Source organism: Podarcis bocagei (assembly GCF_964188305.1).
Source record: "Podarcis bocagei genome assembly, chromosome: 7".
Taxonomy (NCBI): Eukaryota; Metazoa; Chordata; class Lepidosauria; order Squamata; family Lacertidae; genus Podarcis; species Podarcis bocagei.
Window position 1 is genome coordinate 6,345,752 of NC_138132.1, and position 19,748 is coordinate 6,365,499.

Here is a 19,748-nt window from a genome sequence, read left to right on the forward strand (position 1 = left end):
GTCGCGGGGATTCGAACCACCGACCATCTGATCAGCAAGCCCTAGGCTCTGTGGTTTAGACTACAGTGCCATCCGCGTCCCTCTACAAAAACATACAAGTAGGCAATTTGGCTAAGGAACATTTTTAAGGAGTGGTAACTTAGAGATCACTGCACATGTTGACAGCAGTCACAAAATTAAAAGACGCCTGCTTCTTGGGAAAAAAGCAATGACAAACCTAGACAGCATCTTAAAAAGCAGAGACATCACCTTGCCAACCAAGGTCCGTATAGTTAAAGCTATGGTTTTCCCAGTAGTGATGTATGGAAGTGAGAGCTGGATCATAAAGAAGGCTGATCGCCGAAGAATGGATGCTTTTGCATTATGGTGCTGGAGGAGACTCAAGAGTCCCATGGACTGCAAGAAGATCAAACCTATCCATTCTTAGGGAAATCAGTCCTGAGTGCTCACTGGAAGGACAGATCCTGAAGCTAAGGCTCCAATACTTTGGCCACCTCATGAGAAGAGAAGACTCCCTGGAAAAGACCCTGATGTTGGGAAAGATGGAGGTCACAAGGAGAAGGGGATGACAGAGGACGAGATGGTCGGACAGTGTTCTCGAAGCTACCAGCTTGAGTTTCACCAAACTGCGGGAGGCAGGGGAAGACAGGAGGGCCTGGCGTGCTCTGGTCCAGGAGGACATGAAGAGTCGGACACGACTAAACGACTAAACAACAACTTAGAGAAGATTTATTTGCACATTCCTACTGCCAAGCACTCCCCAGCTCTGCCCTCCCTCCATCACCTCTCGTTCTCCAGAAACCAACCTGTTTGGCAAAGACGGCAATGTCTTCGTTGAAGGAATCCGACGAGCAGACGTCTCCTCCCGGGTAGGAGCCAGAAGTGTCCCTGGGAGAACAGGTTGCCAGCTCACATTTTTCAAAGACCAGGGCCAGCAGCGGGAATAAGGGATGCCTGTTACACAAGAGGAGATGTTTAGGGCCTACCAGAGTGGGAGATCCAAAGAGATCAGCCAACGTTTCAGCTCGGAACAGAAACTGGGACACAGCAGGTTTGGAAAGGAGTTGGAGGCTCGGAGTATAAGCTCTTCTTACAAAGCCTGGTGCTTTCCCCTCATTTCCTGACTAGCCATGCTGCCAGCATAAAGTGAGGCAAAAGGGTGTTCGAGGCCATTTGAAAGGGAAAAACAAATTACTGTACATTAAAATTCATGGAAAATTGGGGGGGGGGGAGTTGCATTGGTTCTCATTATTTACTTTCCTCGGCCAGGCAGCGGTGGGAATGCTGCCTGGGGGGGTCATAGGGTTGTCTCCACCCAAGGTCTACTCAGAGTAGACTTATTGAAAATAATGGGCCTTAGTCATGCTGCCCAATTTCAGTGGATTATTCTGAATAAGACTTGACATTGGATACAACCCATAACCTGAAAACCCATATTGCTGCTCTCTTAATGCCATCATCACTGATTTATTAACTGCCTTCTAAACCACCATCTCCAGGCATATAAGACAAAAACAGAAAAACAACAATAATAACAGCAACAATTTTATTTTTTACACTCTGCCCATATATTTAACGCAAGACTAAAATCTTAACAAGTGGACATTTGTGGTAAACACCCATTTGCCCATTCGGGAAAGCCTGTTGAAACAAAAAAATATTGGAGAGACGGTTGGAAACGATAAAAAATAAAAAATCATCTTCATATGCCCTGAGACCTACTTTTCCCCCATCTCAACTTCACATATGGGCCCAGGACCCAGCCTTGGCTGTGAGAGGCTCTGTAGGCAGGCTCTCGTTCAGTAGAAGACACATGGGAACCCAGAAAACTATAATCACGAATCGTGTCTGCCCATATTATGCATCTGTTTGTCGTCTCTTACATCCCCTGACCCTGCCTTGGCCCACCAGCGCTGGAGACCTGTAAGCAGAGTTTGTAAACTGACAGACTCCATCAAACAGTGTGTGTGTGTGTGTGTGTGTGTGTGTGTGTGTGTGTGTATCAAGCAGTGCGAAGGCTGCAGAAGTCCTGTCTGGGATGCGGCGTATGACACGGCATGTTCACACCTCAAAGTCACCACAGTGTGGCATCCTCAAGATATCAACCTTGCATGTGTGAAGGGAACTCCCCACCCAGTGAATAAAAACAACATTGGGTTTTGTTTCTTGTGTGTGTGCAAGAAACAAAACCCAATTCCACAATACTTAAAATCCATGCAAAAAATGTGATTTGGAATCTTGGTCTACGTGCCAAGTAATGTTCTAGAAGAAGAGCAAATTCTGAAAAAACGAGAGAGAAGTCGTTCAAAGGAGGGGGGGAGGCAGTATGTGGCTCTAAGAAACCGTTTCTGCTAGGATCACAGTTATTTCAAAGAGCTCATTTGGGGGTTCGGAGGGGAGCTCACTTCCATCCTGTTCTGTGATTTATGTCTTATGAGCAATGTCAACTGCAAACCAGTAAAGGCCATCCTTTGGCTGCTCCCCCCCCCCCAGCACACACATTTCCCCCCTAGATTTGGACGGATAGCTAGCAAGACAGAGTGTTCCCAGCCATACATTATACAAGTTCACGCACCATATGTTACACAAATATTTGTAGCTGAGGCCCAGCACGGTGTAGCTGTTAAGTGAGCGTCTCCACGGAACTTTTAGATCTCGTACGTAAAGCAAAACAAATCCCCCGCTGCCCCCCAAAGAAAGATGGGGAGGCAAAATCCTGCAACATTTCATCTCCTCTCTCTGCCCCGCTGCAAATTCCAAGAGGGAGGGGGGAATTGCAAATTAAAACCATTGCCAGCTGTAAGTAGGGATCTGGGGGTAGGGTGTTGCAGGGCTGGGCATGGCGGCGGGAGGGGGGCAAATAACTTTTATGTCTCGCAGGGTGGAAAAAAAATATACTTGCTCTAAGACGACTGGAAAGCTTCAAACCGCACAGCGCAAGTCGAAGACGAAAGGAAGGGAAATCCATCACATTCCTCTTAGGCCAGTTGCTCCCCCCACCCCCAGTGACGCTTTTAAACCAGTTTCTGCATTTCCCAACCTTGCTGGGGAGGGGGCAGAGGACTTTTGATTTAGGAACCAGATTCTACAGTGGTTTCTGTCCTGGGCTAGAACTTGCAAGGGAGCAGAACGTACGCCAAAGGGCAGTTTTTCGTGAAAATGAGGACCAGTCGCTAGGAATCACAAGCGTGTGAGTGCTCTTGTGTTCAGATTGTGGGGTTTCCCATTGGGACATCTGGTTGACCCCCCCCCATGTGAACAGGATGCTGGCCTAGCCACAGTGGCGTAGCGTGGGTTGTCAGCACCCGGGGCAAAGCAAGTAATTTGCGCCCCCAAACCCGTGGATTTGCGCCCCCTAACCCTAAGCCCCAGATGTTGCGCCCGGTGCGGCCGGCCCCCCCTGCACCCCCCACGCTATGCCACTGCCTAGCCAGACCTCAGGCCTACAAGGTTCTTCTGACGTTATTGTGCCGTCTTCAGAATCCGATTCCCAAATACTCTGGCCGATAACCCTCAGCTAGGAAGAGAATTTTGAATTATTAGTCTTGAATTCTGGTGCTGGAGGAGACTCTGGAGAGTCCCATGGACTGCAATAAGATCAAACCTCTCCATTCTGAAGGAAATCAGCCCTGAGTGCTCACTGGAAGGACAGATCCTGAAGCTGAGGCTCCAAGACTTTGGCCACCTCATGAGAAGAGAAGACTCCCTGGAAAAGACCCTGATGTTGGGAAAGATGGAGGGCACAAGGAGAAGGGGGCGACAGAGGACGAGATGGTTGGACAGTGTTCTCGAAGCTATCAGCTTGAGTTTGACCAAACTGTGGGAGGCAGTGGAAGACAGAAGTGCCTGGCGTGCTCTGGTCCAGGGGCTCACGAAGAGGCGGACATGACTAAACGACTAAACAACAACAACAAATGGTGCCACCACCGATCAGGGCATGACCCAACAGTGGAAGACAGGAGGCAGTGGAAGACAGGAATGCCTGGCATGCTCTGGTCCAGGGGGTCACGAAGAGTCGGACACAACTAAACGACTAAACAACGACAACAGGAAGAGAAACACTGGTTTTATTTGGGGTTGTGTGGATTGATCTGAGCTTTACATACAAAAGTGCAAGAATTCGGTTCTCAGTGTCCTTCCCCTTAAGCTTCTCTTCTTAAAATGTAATTTCCTTTACACTTGAAAAGAGATATTTATATAATTATTCAACACAGCAAATATTTAACCATTCGCTCTATATAAAAAAAACCCAACCATGCAGAAATATTACATTTCCCAATAATCGGGTTGCTGAGAAGCTGAAGAGGGTGGGGGGATCTGAATTGCTTTTTTTTTTGATGGGCAAAGGGAGGGGGGTTTAGAAAGGGGTAATTCTTCTCTTCCACACCAGCCTTTCCCCCTCAAAAACAAACCTACACCTTTCTCCTCCTAATGACAGAGCTGTCAATTGGCTGGGGTGTGGGAGCGAGAAGACACAGCCCTGATACGCCAGCCCATAAGTCTCCCCACAGGGGCAAAGATGTTAGCTGTGAGAAATTTGGTCATGAGAAGAAATCTTCTGACACTCCCCCCACCCCAAATCCTAAACCCAGACAAGGTCCCATCGAAATCAGTGGGACTTACATCTATATAAACATGCATGGGACGAGAATGCTCCATGGACTACGTTGTGTGTTGTATTTTAAGCACAAACTTTTTTTAAAAAATGCAGTGTGTTTACAATAAAGTTATGCCCTATACAGGGAGCTGGGATTGGCTGCAGATCTGCAATGGCTTTGGCCCCAGCCTGGAGGAACACTCTATCGCAGGAGACCAGGGCCCTGCGGGACTTGACATCTTTCCTCAGGGCCTGCAAGACAGAGCTGTTCCTCCTGGCCTTCGGTCCGGGCCCAGTTTGACCCGCCCCCCCCCCATCTATGGGACCCTGTAAGTTACCTCTTTGGCAGTTTTATTGGCTCATGTGGGACCAACATGGATAGCTGGCCCTGGTGAATATTTGAGGTTCCCGAACCCTATGGTTGTAATTCGTGGGCAATCGTTTAATTTTACCCTGATTCTAATTTTTAAGCTGTATTTTAATCAATTGTTTGATTGTGTTTTAATGTATTTGATATTTGATGTTAGGTCTTGGCCAGGGAGGGCGGGGTATAAATAAAAATTTATTTACTACTTATATTTGGGAAAAGGTAAAGGTAAAGGGACCCCTGACCATTAGGTCCAGTCGTGGCCGACTCTGGGATTGCGGTTCTCATCTCGCTTTATTGGCTGAGGGAGCCGGCGTACAGCTTCTGGGTCATGTGGCCAGCATGACTAAGCCGCTTCTGAAGAACCAGAGCAGCGCACGGAAATGCCGTTTACCTTCCCACCGGAGTGGTACCTATTTATCTACTTGCACTTTTATGTGCTTTCGAACTGCTAGGTTGGCAGGAGCAGGGACCGAGCAACGGGAGCTCATCCTGTCGTGGGGAATCGAACTGCCAACCTTCTGATCGGCAAGTCCTAGGCTCTGTGGTTTAACCCACAGCACCACCCGCATCCCCTTACATTTGGTAGCAAACCCCAAATTTACATCTGTGTGGTGTGAGCAAAACAATTGTTCATTAACGAGTCAGCACCAAGTTCAGTCCTGTGCCTTTTTAAAAAAGTCCTAGTCCTAACCCACATTGACGAGGGATTTACTCAGGTCCCATGGAACTCTTCAAGACTTACTTCTGAGTAAATGTACTGAGGATGCTGTTATTGCCATTAGTCACAACTAAAGCTGAAGTCGTGGTTTAGGGCTGCAACCCAGTGGTATAGCATTTGCCTTCCATGCAGAAAGTTCCAGGTTTGATCCCAGGACAAATCTCCAGGTAAGGCTAGGAGGGATCTCTGCTTGAAACCCCAGACCCAGAGAGCAGCTGCCAATCCGTGAAGACAATACCAGGTGAGACAGGCCAGTTGAGAAGACAGCTTCCTAAGCCCTACACACTGGAACTGGGAAGTACGTTCCACTGAAATGAGCTGGACATTGATTGCACTGCACATTTTGATGGATTGTGTCCATTGTATGGAAGTTAAGTGGCACTGGTTTGTCTGCAACTGAGTCTTACGAAGTCCCATTGAAACCAATGGACCAAACTTAGTTTCAACAAGTCTGCTGTGAGTGGGACTAGCATGAGATGCCACCCATGGAAGCAAATAGGACTTCCTTCCAAGTAAGGCAGAGACATCACCTTGCCAACAAAGGTCCGTATAGTTAAAGCTATGGTTTTCCCAGTAGTGATGTATGGAAGTGACAGCTGGACCATGAAGAAGGCTTATCGCCAAAGAATTGATGCCTTTGAATTCTGGTGCTGGAGGAGACTCTTGAGAGTCCCATGGGCTGCAAGAAGATCAAACCTCTCCATTCTGAAGGAAATCAGCCCTGAGTGCTCACTGGAAGGACAGATCCTGAAGCTGAGGCTGCAAGACTTTGGCCACCTCATGAGAAGAGACGACTCCCTGGAAAAGACCCTGATGTTGGGAAAGATTGAGGGCACAAGGAGAAGGGGACGGCAGAGGATGAGATGGTGGGACAGTGTTCTTGAAGCTACCAGCATGAGTCTGACCAAACTGCGGGAGGCAGTGGGAGACAGGAGTGCCTGGCGTGCTCTGGTCCAGGGAGTCACAAAGAGTCGGACACGACTAAACGACTAAACAACAAGAGAAGATTTATTTGCACGTTCATCTCAGCTACCTGCCAATCTCCCATTCCCACCACCCTTCTGAGTAATACCCCTCCCCACCTTCTCACTATATAGAAGGATCTGGCAACTTCTGTTTCAGTGTATCTGAAGAAGTGTGCATGCACACGAAAGCTCATACCAGGAACTAACTTAGTTGGTCTTTAAGGTGCTATTGGAAGGAATTTTTTTTCTTGTTTTCCTCCTCCGAAAACTAGGTGCGTCTTGTGGTCTGGTGCATCTTATAGAGCGAAAAATACGGTACTTGGAGAAGGCTTATCTAGCCACCCAACCCATCTAAGCGGCTCCTCGGGCCAGCAATGTTGCTATGGGCTCTGAAGTTGCGTTCATAACCAGCATGCCAGCTTCCCAAAGGAATCTGGCCACTGTGCAACAGGAAGCTGGACTAGCTGGGTCATTGGCCTCATCCAGCAAGCTGATCTGATATTCTTATGTTCTTACAAGGACCCTGTTCGCAATCCAGATATATAGGAACCTCTGCAGTATCACAGGGACCTGACTGGGGTGTGCTCTGCCAATCACACAGTGTTTCCTGCATGAGCTGGAGGCAGGGCGTTTGTGGTGGCGTGGGAAAAGCCTACCGAAGCAGCTTCTCCCACATGGCCACTGCGCATGGGAAACTGAGAAGCACACTGAAGCATCTACCTCAGCCTATCTCTGTGGGGCGGCCATGATGGTTGCCCTGACAACCTAGAAGAGTGGTTTATGGTCACCCAAGCTGCTTGTGGGACATAGGCTGAGAACCCAAGAGGAAGCAACCAGTAAAAAGCCAGAGGTTAATGGAGCTTCCTTCTTCAGTGGCAGTGTATCCCAGAAAACACTGCTGGCAAACAGACAATTGGGGAGGAACAGTTAATTTCATTAATTAATTGTTGGTCTTAAAGGTTCTCAGACCTGGGTAACCACCTTGAGCCAAGCATACATTTGGGGATCCATTTCTCTATCATTATTATTATTATTATTATTATTATTATTATTATTATTATTATTATTATTATTATATCTCTTCGGTGGCAGTGCTGCGGTTGCAACCCATCTTAGATCAGGCCTTGACCAGTTCAGCAGTGAAAACATATATGAAATGGATGGAAATGAAATATAAAATAGATTTAGATTGGGATATGCAGGAAAATAGAGTAAATATAAAGAACAGCAGAAAGAGGGGGAGTCAAAATATGATATGTAAAGATGATTCTGTTTGAAATGTTTATTTGTCATAAATGTAAATAAATAAATAAATAAATAAATAAGTGACCAGGCCTTGACCAAATAGTGAGCCCTGACCAACCAGCCGAATGCCATTGAACTAGACCTGCCACTGTCGGAAACAGGCCATTGGGCAAAGCGGACCTAATGCCAAACTAGCTCTACTCGCAGTCAACGTGCTCCAAGAAGCACATCCCAGAATCAGGTTTTGAGTCAACTCGCTTCAAAAAACGTAACAAGGGGAAAAACTCAAAAACGCCTACTAAACTTTTCAAAACTGTCATTTGGATTTTTCCTTCTTGAGTGCTCAAATAAATCCAAATCCATGAGGGTGTGGATCTGGGTGTGCCGCATCCATGCCCACTCACAAAATCATGCGTGCACCTACACACCCACACTTCACCTCTGCGATGAAAAAAAAACTGCAGCACAAAGCCCGATCTGGAGATCCCCACCTGTTCGCTGGAACCGATCCAGCGCAAAGAGCAACAAAAGGCACTTTGTAAAACGCTGCATGCTCACACACACACACCGCGGTGAAAAATAATTTTAATGCCCGTATTAATAAATGCCTTTTTCAACTGGGGGTGGTGGTCTGTAGGAACTCCTTGTGGGGATTCTACAAGGATCGTCATGTGGGATGAAACGAAAAGACCCTTTAACACTTAAGGTCCCCTTTTCCGGAGTGCCCAGCCTTGCGCCTCTGGGAAGCTCACAGCTTATAACGGAGCTGGCGACTCCGTCTTTGGATCCAGTTCACACGGGATCCAGGAATTCGTCACACATCCCGAAACAGATTCCTCCTCCTTCCGTTCAAAAGCTCCTGCTGCAAATCCTCTCACCCCTCGCAAACCTGCTCTGAGAAGTCCGCTGTTGGTCCCGTTTTACAGACGGGGGAACTGAGGCTGGAGCTGGTGGGGGGCGAGGAAAGAGAAGAGAGTGGCTGGACTGTTTTCCGCTAGGACACAGCTGCCTCCCCGCCTCGCCATCCCTTCGTTGATGCCCCAAATCTGAGTCAGCTGCCTCTTCTCAAACCGGGGAGGGGCCACGTCTGCAAGGCACACCGGGGAGGGTCTGATCCTCGCCTGATTCACACGGAAGCGCTCTTATTTTCAATCACTCTCTATATTTTTTTAATCCTCTCCACCACCCTTTCAGCTGAGCTGCACACTTTGGAGTCCCTTTCTGCTGGGATCTCAACCACAGGATGATAATAGCAGGAATGATGATGATGATGTGGAGGAAGAGGAGAGGCTGAGGCTCAGTGGCAAAGCACCCGCTTTTCACGCACCCCGGCATCTCCTCTTGGGGTGCGGGTTCGAATCCTCCCCTGCCCGAAACCCTGAGAATCACTGCCGCTGCCAGCCCGAGCGGGCAAGACAGGGCCAAACGGGGCCTGACTCAGGATAAAGCAGGTCTCTGTGTCCCTGTGCCCTCCCATCCCGCCTCCCCGGCGTCCTCCGCTTTTGCCAACCTGCCGCCCTCCGGGCTCTCCACAGCTAGCCGTGGCTCAGTAGATGCGCATCTGTTGCGCATCGAAGAAGGTTCCTGGTTCGATTCTCCATGGCATCGCCAAGTAGGGCTGCGGGGAAACCCCGTCTGAAACCCCGGAGAGCCAGGTTTCCGAGCTAGCTGGACCCAGTGGACTTGGAATAAGGCATCTTCCTCGTGTTCTGTCATCTGCCTTTCCGAGGTCTTAGTGAAATCCGGAGATTTCAAGAGTATAAACCTCCGTCGCTCGCCCGCTTCTTATTTCTTGCGGTCGTCGGACGGTTCGCCCCTATTCCTCTGAGTCTAGCAGGAAACAAAATGCTTTTCAGAAGCGGGGGGGAATCTATACTGTAGGATTGGTGGAAACTAAAAAAAGAGGCCGGGAAATCTCGAGAGCATTTCATCTGCTATGGAAATCCTGAGACGCGCAGCCCAAAAGAGGAGCGGACCTTTTGGAAAGGAGGAGGAGAGACCCACCTGAGACTGGGAGTCGTAAACGCACAGCAGGAAGGAAAATCTAGCTAGCCAGCAACAGGAGACGCGAATCCTATCATTCCTTGGCATGAAGAAACATGCGGAATGGAGAGCGCGCGAGAGAAAGATCTACAGTACAACCCATCCTTTTCGCCCCACGGAGAAAAGCGCGAGGATAAAGTGAAGTCTTAGAAACCGCAGACGCCCAAATAAATCTCGAGGCGCGCAGATGTTCTAGAAATCCCACGCACCTTGAGCGGATTTCTAAACAAGAGGAGCCTGCGGAACCCAGGCAGAAAATGCCCGCTGTAAATCAAAGTCTGTCTGGTTGGAGTCACCAAGCAAACCAATTACGACCTTAGAGGGAGAGGACAGTTAATTCAGGCTGCGGTCCACGGCAGACTTACTCGGGAGCACATAGGAAAAATACTAACGAATAAACACCCAGAGGATCCGGCTGCAAAAAAGGATAAAGTGTGCGCGAGACTGGGGGTGGGGTGGGGGACCCCACTATTTACGCTCCCTGGGAAAAGCAAGACGGGGAGACCCGCAGGGAAGCCACGTCCCACCGAATCGATCAATTAAGCAAACACGGTAATAAGCCTCTTTCACGGGGGGAGGGGGGGAAGCCTGAGGACAGATCTACCGGAAGGGAACATCTTCGATCCGCTAAGAGTTTGTGTGTGAGAGCGAGATCCAGCTGAATTTAGAGAAATATCCCGGTTGGAATATATCAGATTTGCGGTCGGGTCGTCTGCACGTCTAACTGGGAAGCAGCCCCTGTGGCTTCAGAGAGGCTTCCTTCCAAGTGAGCGCAGCACGATTCCTCGGGAGTAAGTCCTCCGTGCAAGCAGGAGCAGGATCCGCCTGGTTCACCCCGAAGTAAGCGAGCAAGCGGCGGGGGGGGGGCAGCCGCTGCAAACAAGTTTTGAGTCTTCCTGCGGCCCGTTTCCTTGGGTGGAAAGCCCCCTGGAGCACAGAGGCATTTACTCCCGAGGAGGCAGGCTTCGGATCGAGGCGCACATGTTCCTACCCTTCTCCTCCCTTTCTCCAATATCCAAAGAGGGTTTGGGGAAGAGGAGGGGGCCCGATCCCCGATGCCAAAGAGTTGCGCGCACAAGTTTTCAAGGCGAGTTGGGCTCATCATCCGAACCCCTGCCAAACCCCATCCTCCCCCCCCCTCCCGCCGTCCTTCCTCGAGGGACTGAGCGGGATCCGGACTCACCCATAAATCTCATCCTTCTCTCTCTTCAAGGCGTCGTTGGTGCCCAGCCCCGGGGGCAAGCCGGGCCGGTGGTTCACTCCGGCGGATCCGTAAGGGCCCCCCTGGTTCAGAGCGTGGTGTTGGAGACCCCGGCCCGTGTGTGGGTCTCCAAAGCCCGGCAGAGAGACCCCGTCCATTCCGGCGTAATGTACCAAGTCATCGTACTGGAGGTAAAGACGACCCAGGTGCGAAAACGGGACAAGGTGTGGGGCAAAGAGAGACAGACACAGAGAGAGAAAGTTTAGACATCCGATCTAGGCGCATTTAGCCAATTTCGCATCACCAAAGGACGAATAAATGCCACAGACAAACACCAGCGAAACCCATATCTGAGCACGCCTAAAAAGTCACATTCGTGTGTGTGATACAAAGAAAGATGCCTTTTAAATGACCGACTTTTAAAAAGCAAATTTTTGGAAGGTTTTCATCTCAGAGAGGAACTTGGGGCGAAGTATTGAGGGGGGAGCACAAATATACAGACACAAGCCTTGGTTATTATCTAAATCTCCCCGCATTTTGATCTTTTCCCACCGACTTCCCCGAGTTTTCCACTTGGGTCGAGCATTTGCTAGTTTTGTTTGTCGTTCTTCTGCACCCCCTCAAAATAAATTAAAATTAAAATAAAGCTTAGCAGCAGCGTCCATACACGAACGGCCAGTTTTGCCCTTAATCCTCCACTCAGGAGACCCCCGGCCATTTCTTCCCAGCCGCCCCTCACAACAGCCCCCAAACTTTCGCCATCCCTCGCCACAAATGTGTCCTCTTTTGTGCCTTCGGCCACTTAAGTCAATTTCACGCCAGCGCTCGTCAATTTCACGAAGCCGGCCTTGTTAATTCCAGCCTCCGTCTCCAAGGCCTGCGCGCAGCGTCGCGCTCCCAAGTACTGGGCGCCGTAGTCTCTACCCCCCCCCCAGCCCCCTACAAAACACAGCAGCTAGAAGAAGACCCCCACCAGTTCTCCCCCTCCCTAAAAAAAAGTTACTTGCAAATCAGGTGGGGAAAGCTGCTAATTTCGCTTGCAGTTTGACGCACCCTCAAACTGCAAAACACCTTCCGCACATACAAGGGAAAAATAATCTAGCTTCCTTAAACCTCAGTTGCTTTTGTTTTTGCTAGTGGCTGCATCGCTTCTCTGCAAACTTTAAAAGAAGTGAGAAAGCCTTTCTCCTAGCCGGGGAGGCACTGAACTTTGGAGAGATCAAACTCACGCACGCACACAGTCATACTCCTGTCCTGGGACTGGACTGTCCAAGAAGGATTTTTTAATTTTATCATCATCATCATTTTAACACTGGGAATCTGCCTGATTTCCACGCTTCCTGCAAGCGGGCTTTTAAATAAGCTTGTATTTAATTCCTGAATGAACTGTCCCGTCCCCCCCGGTTACTCGCAGACCATCTTCATCTTTTCCCCGACTGGCTGTCCCCCTTAAGAAGAAATCAACACCTACATCTTTTTGCCCCAATCTCTCTCTCGCTCGCTTGTTTTTTTCCTCCTTAAAGGGAGCACAGTCAACCCCTTTATAACTCCTTAAACCCCGCCAGGCACTTTTCGAAACTTCAGTGTTCTTTTTAAATAGAACAAAAACATTCTCTTCTTCTCCCATCTCCCGCCCCCCTTTCGTGGGGAAAGGGAGGGGGCAAAAAAAGAGAAAGTGTGAAATTTTTTCACCCTGCCAACTATTCTTATTTAAATCATGCCGTATCTCATGCTCTTATGGGCCGCTTGACGTTATTTCTCTCTCTCTCGTTTCGCAAAACCTCGCTTGAAACTCCACAGACCTCTCTTTCAACGGGTGCAAAATACACAATTTCAAATAAATAAATGAACGGGTGCCTTTTAAATGCCCCACATAAGCTCTGTGCATGGGACTCTTGAATGAACAACAACAGCAACAGTAATTTAAATTGTTCAGGTGTAGGTGATGGTAACAAATGCTGGCTGCAAAACTATTGAGCACACTCAGATTTTGAATTATCTTAGAGTTTCCCCTAGGTGCAAGTATGTGAAGGATTTCCAACACACTCACACCCTTCCGCTTTTGCCTAGAGAAACAGTTGATTTCTAAACTTTGAAAACTTAGTCAGAATGGACAGGATTTTTTTTAATAAAGCGGCAGAGATTCTTTTTGAATTAAAAAATGTTGGTGCAGGCTTGCTATAGAGAAGTTGGGTGGGGAAAAAATCGAGAGACTTTTTTGCAGAAGGAAGTAGCTCGTTTTGTCTCTGTTGCAAGGAATTGTAGTTCCTCCAGCCCCCAACGCAATGGATGAATTTCAAAATAGTGGGGAGGGGGTGGGTACTGAAGCGTTCCCCCATACAAAATAAATGGTGGCGGTTTGGGAATTAGAGTCCCATGAAAAGTTTCCTGAATTTCTTACAACCGGCCACATTGAAGACACATTAACCTCAGCCTTTCAGACCGGCCAGATCTTTTCTGCCGCTCCACGGAGGGGGGTCAGAGGAGAAAAAAAGGAGTCGAAAAACTTCAGAAAGGCATCGCAAAATGCCACAAAGCAGCCCCATTGAGGCTTTCAAATGAGCAACGTGGAATCAAAGCAAAAAGGCTAGACTGAGAAAGTCAAGAAATAGTTTGCCCTGCCTGAGAGAGGTTTTGTCCCCGGCTGCTTTTTCGGTTTTGTTCTTAAGTATACCCAATGCATCTATTTTGCTCAAATTTGCTATAGGGACGCTTCAAAACACCGGTCAATATTTAGTTTATTTTGTTGTTTTTTAAGCCATCTCTCTTAAACCACAAAGTTAACCCGAGTAAGAGGCGTGCCTCTATTTATACCGACTAGGGGTGACAGCTAATATCCTGGAAATGAAAATGTTTTTAAATATATATATTTCCAAAGTGGCATTCCTCTCTCTTTTCTTTTTCCCCATCCAAAAAAATTTTCATTTGACACTTGCCAATCAAACCCCGGGGTGGGCGGAGGAAGGGAAGAGATAAATATTTACAAATAAGAAGTTGAGATGGGAAGTGTTGAAGGAAGGAGGGATGAAGGCTGTTTTAAAGGCAGCAGACGGGTTCAAGCCCTGTCTGAGTTTATCGCTGTGAGTTCTAGAGTTACTAACTTCACAAGCCATAAAGTTATTTTTTCTTTTCCGAAAGAGCAGGCAATAAGAAAACTATATATCTATAAACACACAAACACGCAGACCTATCATTCCTTTTTTTTTACTTGTTGAGTTTTTGTCGTGTGCTTCTAAGAGTCTAGGCCAGAAGATAAGACATCTTTCAGAACGGATCTCGCAAACAACACCGAGTTCTATCCCAAAAACACATTATTATCACCGTCCTCCTCCTCGCCATCACTTACCCTTTGTGCCATCAGACGCTGGGAAGTTTGTTCTCTCGGGCTTTCTTTCCGTCTTCCTTCTCCCCCTTGGGGGGAGGCGGTCTTGGGGGGGCCAGAGAAACTTCAGTCCTTTCCAAAGAGGAGATCTTTCATTTTGGGTTCCTCTCTGACCCCATCGCTCCAAGAAGACCAACCAAGTGAGAGATGGAAACTGTTTCAAACAGTTTGGCTTTTGTTGCCTTTGGGTTGGGTTTTTTTGTTTTGGTGGGTTTAGGAAACAACCTATTTTCCTTTCAGGGACGGCCGGTTTCTCTGTGGATCGCTCAGCAGCAAGAAGAATGTTTTTTTTTAAAAAAAAAATAGCCCCCCCCCAAAAAAAAGAGAGAGGGAAAAAAAATCTAACCTTTTACACTCACACACACGTACAGATATAGAAAACAAACCTAAGCCAGCTTGCTAGTGAGGTTGCCGGGATGACAGATCTGCGTGGATGTGTTTGCATGTGTGTGGGGGGGGAGGGGGAAGGCTAGAGTTCCTTATTTCCTTCCTTGCGGGTATCTTCTTCCTCCCAAGTAGACCCTTTCTTCTGCCTTTTGGCTGTCGTAGCTGCCCATCAAGTGCTGCGAGGTGTCAGACTTCAAGTGACTGATGGTCCTCGTAGGGGGAAAAAAATATCAACAACCCGGTGGTAGTTTGAAATTGGAGGGGGGGGGGAGGAGAGAGAGAGAGAAAGAGAGAGAGAGAAGGGGTGTGTGTGATGATCAAACACCACCACCCCCTTCTCCAGAACACTCCTTTCTCTCTCCCCCCCTTTCTTTTCTTTTCTTCCCCCCTTCTTCTTCTCCTCTCCTTTTAAAAGATGGACATCGACTCTCTCTTCTTCTTCTTCTTCTCTCTCTCTCTCTCTCTCCCCCCCGGCTCCTTTCTCCTCCCTCTCCCCTTTTAAATGGTTGTGGCTTCAATCCTATCAAAGCAAGGAGACAGGAATGAAAAGGAAAACCGGGGGGGGGGGGAGGATGGAGAGAGAGAGAGAGAAGAAGAAGAGGAGGAGGAGGAGGAGAGTAGGTGCAAGAAGGGAGGTGTGGGGGGGCTCAGAGGTTCCAAAAAGCCCCCCCACCCAGCATCTCCACCAAGGAGGATTCAGCTCCCACAACACACCCCAGCCCCCTCTGCTCAGCAAACAGAGGAGCTGGGGCGGGGAATTGGGGCGGGGGGGGGACGCACACAGAGAGAATATGGGCTTGTCGGTTTCCCCTCCTCTTAAAGCAGCAGCGGACCTGGCGAGGAGGATGAAATTGACGAGGCGCCCTCTCTCCTGGCTGGGAGTTTGGATTCTAAAAAAACCCCACGATGGCTATTTTTATCTATCTATAGATATATCTCTTTTTTAAAAAGAAAATAATCAATCAAATCGGTTGCCTGCGGTTTCCCTTCGTTGCCTGTCTCTGTTCCTTTGGAGACTGTTTTGCCTTCTGTATATGTGGAAAGAAGAAGAGGAGGGGAGAGAGAGGGAGAAAGAAAGATGCTCTCTCTCGTGCGCTCTGGTTCTCTCCCTCTCTCTCTCTCTCTCTCTCAGCTTCACAGCCCTGAGCTATGAACACATCCGGAAGTAGAAGGGTTTTTTCTTTAACTCGTTCTCTGCCTGCCTGCCTCCTCCTCCTCCGATGGGAAAGAACGGAGGTTATCAGCTGAGCGAGGGGTCCTTCTGGCGGACGAGACAGGCGGCAGGGAGACTCTCCCTCCTCGCCCGAGCAGCGTCAGGAGCCGGCCGGCCTCCTTCCCCTGGGCTGGCCCCAGTTGCTCCCCGAGATCTCCCTCTCTTGGACTTTAGGGGCAGCCGCTCCCCAGAGTTTTTTTTTTTTTTAGCCCCAGCACCTATTTCTGAGGTTGCCGCTAAAAAATAAAATAAAATAAAATAAAATAAAATAAAATAAAATAAAATAAAATAAAATAAAATAAAATAAAATCCAGCCCTGGTAGGTCAGCGTTATCACCTTGTTGTGGGGTGCTTCCCCCCAAAAAAAACTGGCATTCAGGATTTTAGCAGGTAAAGGCTTTTCCTAGCAAGGAGATGCGCCGATCTTGTTATGCTCCGCAGTGCCACTCAAAACACCTGGCAACCCGAGCCCTAGACAAGTGAGCAGGTCTTGCCGGGTCAACGCTGAGCCACAGCCAACAGAACCAGGCAGGTGCCTGTCAGGGGAGCCACAGAAGTTAAACTACTTTCTCTTGGGAGTGTAGACACACCCAAGACACCAAGGAGCAACCAGGAGGGGGAGAGATCTGGATTAACACCCAGCAGGGAGAGAGGTGTAGCTCCTGATCCTAACTGCTGGACCCAAGTCCTGTTGGCCTGGTGATGTTGTTCCCTAAAACCATGGACTATGTACTTCCCGCAGCTTAACTGTGGTTAGTTAATTAGTATGGCTTGATCACTGTGCATGCCCCTTTGCAGATGGGCCAGGGTATAAATTATTATTATTATTATTATTATTATTATTATTATTATTATTATTATTATTATTAAAGCCAAATCACCAACAGCGTCATCTAGGGGAGTAACTGTCACAGCAAGTACAACCGTTTTGTATTTTTATGTAATCTCCGGATGAAGGGTGGGTATACAAATTTAAATCATCACCACCATCATCATCATCAAGTTAACAATTTTATTGTAGGAAGAGTTTTCTCTGGTTAATCCAACTCAATCAGATGTATAAAGTGGACAGTGAAGAAGTTGGGGCATCCAGATGAGCTGACTAGGAAGGGTTTTCAAAGTGAAATTAAGATATGCACAAACACTTTCTGAAATCAAAGATACTGCGCACAGGAAGCAAACAAGATCGGAACATGAAGGATCTCCAAGTCTTGCCAGAGAATCAGGCACATTAAACTATGTGGAGGGAAGTGAAGTGTGGCCCTTTGAAGCTTAATTCTCGACACTGTGTTTGAGGTGTGTGTACGATGGAAAGAGAGGATCAGTGTGCGTACAAAATGTAACAAAAGAGGCCTCTGCCCCAGGAGTTTAGAATCTAAAATTTGACATGGGGAAGCAACGGAGGAGTAGGCAGAAAACGGAAGCGAGGCCTGTAGATGGGACCCTATGAACTGAAAACACAGACATTAAAAGTACCTTTGTTATCCACAATAATCTTCCGATAAAAAACAAAGAAATTGTAAGCAAGAGTAAACGGGGGGGGGGAATAATTACACATGTTTACAATGTAACACGGGGACTAAAGTTAATGAATCTGCAAAACATATTATGTATTTTATTGACTCGTTTTTAAATACATAAAAACAATAAATATGAACACTTCTATTCTTTTCTTTTAGATTTATTATCTCAGAATAGCAGTCAATTATATGAATTTGGAGGAGAGGATGGAGCCAGTTTACTAATTTTCTTCGCAGAAAGCAGTACCAGGAAACATCCGCCAGTCACTTCTCTGAGAAATTGCCATCTAGGTTTGCTTTGAATTAAAACAGGTTTTTGCTTTTTGCTTTTTCCCTCCCCCTGTTCCTTTTGGCCCCTGTTCCCTGCCACGGATGAGGGAGAGATAAGTGTCTGTCAAGGCAAAATTGGCCTTGGCTTGACGTGCTGATTACCCAAGATTGTTAGTTTCAGATTTGAGGAGTACCCATGATGGATAACAGTAATCACTGCTTGGGTCTTTAGCAGGGATGGACAAATTTGCCAGTTTTGGTTTCTCTCAGATTCTCATTGTTCTAATCTTAAATTCAGTTCTCCACATTGCAGCGTTGGTTTGCAATTTTAAAAAAGAATCCTCATGAAAATTTGCAAGCATTTTAGTGTGTTTTTCTCTCAATTATGTATTTTTCTCTCAATTATTTTCTCTCTTGGTATTTGCAATTTTGCCGGACACACATTTCTCCAAGTGATTTCCTTCAATATAATGCATTGTTCCATGCTATCACTGACACACGCTCTTCGACGCACACTTCCGCGTATCTGAAGACGTGTGCATGCACACAAAAGCTTATACCAAGAACAAACTTAGTTGGTCTCTAAGGTGCTACTGGACAATTTATTTTATTTTATTATATTAGATATTTTGACTTCCCCTTAAATTTTGCACATTTTGCAAGATTTTTTTTCAGGCAGGATTCAGTTGGAGAAGTGCATCGCAAAATTCAGAGAAGCGCAAATTTCAAAGGATGGTTTTGGTTTGCATATTGCATATTTCAGGAAGTATGAACATAAGAACACTGTAAGAGACTGCTGGATCAAGCCAGCGGCACAACTAGTCTAACATTACTCCATCCCAGAAGCTAGCCAGATGCGTTAGTCTGCAGACAGCTTCCGGGTCATGCGGCCAGCATGACTAAGCTGCTTTTGGTGAACCAGAGCAGTGCACGGAAACGCCGTTTACCTTCCTGCCGGAGTGGTACCTATTCATCTACTTGCACTTTGAGGTGCTTTCGAACTGCTAGGTTGGCAGTAGCAGGGACCGAGCAACGGGAGCTCACCCCATTGTGGGGATTCGAACCGCTGACCTTCTGATCGGCAAGCTGGGCATGTTTAGCCTGGAGAAGAGGAGGTTAAGGGGTGATATGATAGCCATGTTCAAATATATAAAAGGATGTCACATAGAGGAGGGAGAAAGGTTGTTTTCTGCTGCTCCAGGGAAGCGGACACGGAGCAATGGATTCAAACTACAAGAAAGAAGATTCCACCTAAACATTAGGAAGAACTTCCTGACAGTAATAGTTGTTTGACAGTGGAATTTGCTGCCAAGGAGTGTGGTGGAGTCTCCTTCTTTGGAGGTCTTTAAGCAGAGGCTTGACAACCATATGTCAGGAGTGCTCTGATGGTGTTTCCTGCTTGGCAGGGGGTTGGACTCGATGGCCCTTGTGGTCTCTTCCAACTCTATGATTCTATGATTCTATGATTCTATGAAGTCCTAGGCTCTGTGGTTTAACCCACAGCGCCACCCGCGTCCACATGTGCACTGAACCAAATTCCTCCTCTAACCCTTCTATTTAGAAAGTCTTGATGGATAGTAGCATTGGGCCCCGGAGTTTTGTTCTACAAGGGTTAATTCACTCACACATAACTTGGTCACTCCACACATGTGAGCAAATGCGTGGACTGCGGTGCACTGAAAAGCATGGAGCTTGAAATTAGATGATGAGAGTAAAAACCCACATCATTCTGCAGACATATTTGTGTGACAATGTGTAGTGCCTTCTCTGTATCTAATCTGCTTCATCCTCTCTTTCTCTCCGACATACACACACCCAGAGCTACAGCAGATTGTAT

The 19,748-nt window shown here is 47.5% G+C and overlaps 1 protein-coding gene across 2 annotated transcripts in view; it reads right to left on the bottom strand.

Moving 5' to 3' along the window:
• MEIS3 (Meis homeobox 3) overlaps positions 1 to 15,966 on the bottom strand; it is a 75,593-nt gene extending 59,627 nt beyond the window's left edge. Inside the window, exons 1-3 of one of the 2 annotated variants that reach the window (XM_081200552.1) lie at positions 14,486 to 15,966; positions 11,122 to 11,324; positions 807 to 954 (exon numbers count right to left, since the gene is read on the bottom strand). In XM_081200552.1, coding sequence (XP_081056678.1) covers positions 807 to 954; positions 11,122 to 11,324; positions 14,486 to 14,497 — 363 coding nt within the window. In that variant the 5' untranslated portion in view covers positions 14,498 to 15,966. Of the gene's footprint in view, positions 1 to 806; positions 955 to 2,575; positions 2,746 to 11,121; positions 11,325 to 14,485 lie in introns of those variants that run through there. The other variant, XM_081200553.1, reaches the window with a different exon arrangement.
• Between the last annotated feature and the right edge of the window lie 3,782 nt (positions 15,967 to 19,748).